The sequence below is a fragment of the Micropterus dolomieu genome, linkage group LG02, assembly GCF_021292245.1.
Source record: "Micropterus dolomieu isolate WLL.071019.BEF.003 ecotype Adirondacks linkage group LG02, ASM2129224v1, whole genome shotgun sequence".
In the NCBI taxonomy this organism is placed as follows: Eukaryota; Metazoa; Chordata; class Actinopteri; order Centrarchiformes; family Centrarchidae; genus Micropterus; species Micropterus dolomieu.
The window spans coordinates 20,725,632-20,731,664 of NC_060151.1; the positions used below are offsets into that span (position 1 = coordinate 20,725,632).

General features: G+C 36.0%; 1 protein-coding gene across 1 annotated transcript in view; it reads right to left on the reverse strand.

Annotated features, from left to right (window-relative positions):
• Positions 1-4,753: 4,753 nt before the first annotated feature.
• Positions 4,754-6,033, reverse strand: part of LOC123958580 (myosin heavy chain, fast skeletal muscle) — a 9,580-nt gene continuing 8,300 nt past the window's right edge. The window contains exons 24-28 of the mRNA XM_046032027.1: positions 5,751-5,896; positions 5,527-5,631; positions 5,339-5,434; positions 5,084-5,215; positions 4,754-4,833 (exon numbers count right to left, since the gene is read on the reverse strand). Coding sequence (XP_045887983.1) covers positions 4,816-4,833; positions 5,084-5,215; positions 5,339-5,434; positions 5,527-5,631; positions 5,751-5,896 — 497 coding nt within the window. The 3' untranslated portion in view covers positions 4,754-4,815. The remainder of the gene's footprint in view (positions 4,834-5,083; positions 5,216-5,338; positions 5,435-5,526; positions 5,632-5,750; positions 5,897-6,033) is intronic.

Below are 6,033 nucleotides of genomic sequence, written 5' to 3' on the forward strand. Positions count from 1 at the left end.
CCCCCTAAATACTGTGTAAACTTTTTTGATGACTTTGGTGAACTGCTGTCTATAGTCTGTATTGACTTTGACTGTGTAGTTATTGTTGGTGATCTTAACATCCATGTTGACAACCCCCAGGACAGAGGGACTAAAGAACTGTGTTGTGTTCTTGATAATTATGGACTGAATCAGCATATGATGGAGCCCACACAAAATAAGGGGCACATGTTGGACTTAGTCATCTCCAAGAGTCTGAACATTTCCAAGGTTGTGGTGACTGATGTTGCTCTCTCTGATCATTCCTGTGTTTTCTTTGAGAGTGCTATCTGCGTGCACACAAATGTACAAACAGAGGTAATCACAAAACGGCATATAACTGAAAACACCAGTGAAATATTTATTGAGGCTTTCTCCTCGACACCCGCCCTCTCATGGGTCTCATTCAATGAGCTTGTAGATAATTTCAATTCTAAAATTACAAATGTTATTGATGCCATTGCACCAGCCAAGGTGAAGGTGGTCTCTGGTAAGAGAAGATCTCCATGGAGAAATGCCACGCTGGTTAGAACTCAAAAAAGACAGTGTCGAAAAGCTGAACGCAGGTGGCGGAAAACAAATCTCCAGGTTCATTATGACATCTATTAAGAGAGACTTCGCATTTATAATTTTGAACTGAGGAAACCAAGGAGGTCCTTCTTCTCTGACATCAACACCAAAAACACTAATAATACACGTGCCTTGTTTGCTAGTGTCAACAGGCTAACCAACCCTCCTGTGTCTGTAGCCTCTGAACTTCTATCCACCAGGGCCTGCAATGAATTTGCTTCCTTCTTCACTATTATTGGATCTCAGTGCTGCAATTGACACGGTCGACCACAACATATTACTAGACAGACTTGAAAAGTGGTTTGGACTTTTTGGCACAGTACTAAACTGGTTTGAATCCTTCTTAAAGGACAGGGACTACTTTGTGTCTATAGGTAATTACCCATCTGAGATAACAAAAATGACATGTGGAGTTCCCCAAGCTCCATTCTGGGGCCTCTTCTGTTTAACATTTACATGCTTCCACTGGCTCAGATTATAAAAAACAACAAAATATGTTACCATAATTATGCAGATGACACACAGATTTACATAACCATATGACCAGGGGACTATGATCCCATACAGGCACTGAGTGACCGTGTTGAGCAGGTCAACGGTTGATGTGCTAGAATTTTCTTCAATTAAACAAAGATAAAACTGAAGCTATTGTTTTTGGAGCCAAGGAAGAACGATTGAAAGTCAGTGCTCAGCTTCAATCTGTAATGTTAAGAACCACAAACCAAGCCAGAAATCTTGGTGTAGTCATGGACTCAGACCTGAATTTGAGGAGCCACATTAAGACAATTACAAAGTCAGCCTACTATCACCTGAAGAATATATCAAGGATTAAAGGACTTATTTCTCAGCAAGACCTAGAAAAACCTATCCATGTATTTATCTTCTGTCGACTCAACTACTGTAACGGTGTCTTTACAGGGCTCCCTAAGAAATCCATCAGACAGCTGCAGTTGATTCAGAACGCTGCTGCTCGAGTCCTCACTAAGACCAAAAATGTGGATCACATCACTCCAGTTCTGAGGTCTTTACATTGGCTTTCTGTATGTCAAAGAATTGATTTCAAAATCCTGCTTTTTGTTTATAAAGCACTAAATGGTTTAGGGCCAAAATACGTTTCCGATCTTCTGCTTCATTATGAACTATCCAGACCTCTGTAGTTTCTCTGTAGTGTCCGAGGGTTTTTGGAGTTTCAGTGGACCCAAAGATTGCTATGGAACCGAGTACAGACTAGCTAGAGAGAATAGATTAAGTGTACTTCTCTGTTTATTCTCTTTTCAAAATAATTGTAACTCAATTATTTGCTCAAACCCTCAGCCTGTTTTTATTTTCTGTTTAACTCTTTTAACCCTTATTTTACATTGCACTATAACTTTTACTGTCCTATTTTACCCAGTTTTTTTTTTCAATCCTGTTTTTATTTTCTATTTCACCAAAATTATATTTTAATGTGTATTTTGTCAATTTCCCTATGTTGCTTTTATGTTGAATGTAAAGCACTTTGAATTGCCTTATTGTTGAAATATGCTATACAAATAACCTTGCCTTGCCTTGCCTTTTGTTTTGCCTGAGAAATCTGTGTCGCATTCTAGTCAAAGGTGACTGCACCTGTGCAGTGCCATCTTAGTTGCAACTTTCCCAGTAGTAAATTTCCCCCCAATATCAAACAGCTAAAGCTCAGAACACTCATTCCTTGTTGATTCTTATTGTGTTTGTGTGTAGAAATAATTACATTATCATGGAATGCATTTTTATACAACAGATTAAAATAAATGGTTGTAGATTTAAAATAGTAAAACCGTTGCATGTATATATATATATGCATATATATATATATATATATATATATATATATATATATATATATATATATATATATATATATATATATATATATACATATATATATGTATATAAAAATAATAAATCTTCTAGCTGAGACTTCACCTAATTAAAAAATATAATGGACAATTCACCAAATGGCACTTCTCAGTTGAAAGTCATTTAATAATATATATGATGTAAGATATATAATGCACTGAGAAGGAACTGTTAAACCTGTTTAAATGAGATTCAAAATAAGTACCATTTTCTTGATCACTGTTTGGATGGATAGCATACGTTGTAGACACTGCAAGGCTGAAGTTGATATTAGCCCAGCTGTTTCCAAATTGAAAAACATGATGAATCAGGAAGGTTTGGATTGTCTTTCACTTTATTAGTTAGTAGTGCAGAAGTGAAAATTGTTTGATTTTAGTAAAACACTGCAAAAGTATTAGTGTATGAAAGTGGGGCTACTATTAACTTAGTTTTATGAAACATATTCTCTTTTTTCCCCTATAATTAAGGTTTCGTCGGTATTTTAAATCTCTATGTTTAACATACTTAAAATGGGTATGAGATGTGCTGCAAGGGAGATATCAGATTTAGAAAGGGGCCTATGTAATTTATTTGATGACTGCCCACATTTTCAGTAAGGATAAGGTTATACAGCAGGAACAAAAATAGAATGGCATTGCAAGTCTGTCCTCATGTGTCAGTAAGCATAAACCTAATGACAGAGACTTCTAAAGTACATATAAGGTGGTGCATGAGGTGTTATATGCATGTGTAGTTGGCTGTTTGCATCAGTATCAGAAATGTGTGACTTCTGTTTTAACCACAACTACATGTCCTGCTTTACTACATGGCAGATACAATGATGTATATAGCCAATGGATTTAGAATGTATTCTTTGTACAGTAAGTGTTTGAAGAAGCATTTGCGTTGTGTATGCACAGATGTTTTGGCTTTGTTTTCTTGCTTTGATAACAGTTAAATGGTGTTTCCAATAAACTGTAGGTGGAAAGCCATTACTTTCAAATACTGTCTATTCCTAAATTAGCTACAGACTGCACAATTGGTTGCAATTTTCGCTGTGAAATGCAAATGTAAGTCAGTATTTTCAAAGAGATTATTAGGGCATCATCACATAACATTTCAGATTTTTCAACAGTAATTACGTAGAATAAGCTGATTTGTTTTTGGTTGCACTTCTTGAACATGCATGAGTTGATAATAAATATATAAAATTTCACGAAGGTACATTGTCTTAAGGATTTAGCATTAACGTAATGTACAAGGATGAGATTTTAGGGTTGCAACAGTTAGCCTAATAGTTTTTTTTTTGCTCCTTAACTGGACTGCCCAGAATAACAAATTTCAAAAACTAATTGTGGATTTTGTCACTTTCTGGATATTAGCTCTGAGTGAGAATGCAGCTTTGGGGAAGACTATCCAGGGTTTTGTTATTGTGGCACTCATTGGATTTACCCATTCAAGCTTTAGTAAAAATTCATTCTATCTGAGTTATTGTTCTTGAGATGCTACATTGGTGGAGGGTAAGTGCTCGAAGACCATCTTTAACTTAAGCTGCAGTGTCTACCACACTGTCTTGAAGGGACATTAAATTTGCCAAGTGCTTGCTCATGGTGGCAATTGTTGGGTCTCTGTAAATAATATCACAAAGAGTACTGGCTCAATATAAAAAGTGCAATGAGATAACCGTTGTTGTGACTTTGCACTATATAAATAAAATAAAACTGAATTGAATTAAATTGTACACTAATGTACAGTGTTGTTTTTTAATGTCAATGAAATGAATTTATCATTGACATTAATTTGTGAAAGCACAGCTTTTCAATATTCATTTACACATATATATTCTCTATGACATTCCATCTAGACTACTTTAACTTTCAAACAACCATATTCTTGAAATATGTGCAGTTCTCTTCAGTTGTATATGATGATATTCCAGGTAAGAGATTCATTAAAGGTTTTCTATATCCATATATGTAATGTAATCCCATGTAATGTAAAATGCTGAACATACTTTGTTAATAGTTTTGTGAATAGTGTTGACACTGTTTATTATCCATCTGTTTGACTGCGTAATTAACATGAGAATGGGAATTAATTGTATTTCAAATGAAATAAAATGGAGCAGTAATAGCTCCTCACCCAGCTAAACCGATAACCAGTCGACAACCAAACAACCACACTCATTCCAGCCAAGTTGATGTAGCTTCAGCTAACTGTTTAACACTGCATGTTACTAGAAAAATAGAAAGTATATAATACAGTACTACTATAATGAGAAAACATTTTATTGACATTATAAGAAGACAAAACAGCTTGTTCATATTTTATGAACTCTGTCAAAAGGCTGTGTAAACAGGTTGTTGTCTCTTATTCAGCAGAGTCAGACTGAAAAAAAGGAAGAAAAATACAATTAATTAGCACACACTTTTAACTTAACATTAAGACATATGGTTATGCAAGGTAATTTTACATTTGTCATTTACCATATAAGTATCTACACCATCTATACAAAGTAAGTAAAGAATTGTATAAAGACATTACATTTAGGTTATGAATTGACTTAAACAACCATATTAAACTAAAGTGCGCACATAATAAATTTTTCATAAAATATGATCACATATAATATGATCACCTTTCCAGCATCACGGCTCTTGGCTCTCAGCTTGTTGACTTGGGACTCAGCAATGTCAGCACGCTCCTGAGCTTCCTCCATCTCATGCTGAACCTTCCTGAGCCTAGACATGTGAGTGTTGGCCTGCTCCTCCTGTGAAGGGTTTACAGTATACAGTTACAGTACATTTTATTTTATATTCCATCATACTGTATTAGTATGGTTTATTTATCACTATTTATTCCCAAACGCAAGATCACAAAACATTTGACTCACAGCCTCCTCAGCCTGTCTCTTGTAAGTCTTGACTTTCAGCTGCAGCTTGTCCACCAGATCCTGAAGTCTGGTCACATTCTTCTTGTCCTCCTCAGTCTACACAGATAACGGATTTTTACCAATAAAGTATAGAAACAAAATCAAGACATTAAGAACTCGCATAAGTTTTTAATTTAATAAGAAATTACCTGGTAGGTCAGCTCCTTCACTCTTCTCTCATATTTGCGGACTCCTTTAACAGCATCAGCTCCGCGTCTCTGTTCAGCCTCAACTTCAGCTTCCAGCTCACGCACCTGTAACATGATGATCAATAATTCATCAAAAACTTTAGGACTGAGACAAGTTGAATTTATTCTACTCATTGAAAGGGCAATTTACATCCTGAAACTCATACAGTATATACAGGTCATACCCTGGACTCCAGTTTCTGGAGCTGCTTCTTGCCACCCTTCATGGCGAGGTTCTCAGCCTCATCCAGGCGATGCTGCAGGTCCTTGACTGTGACCTCCAGGTTCTTCTTCATCCTCTCCAGGTGAGAGCTGGTGTCCTGCTCCTTCTTCAGCTCTTCAGCCATCATGGCAGCCTGAAATGATGGGCAGTTTGGAAAAAAGTTGACATTAATGGTGAAACGTGAGCAAGTATTTGGCGATGTAGCATTTTACAATTAAAGAAGAATCATTAACATAAACTCACAT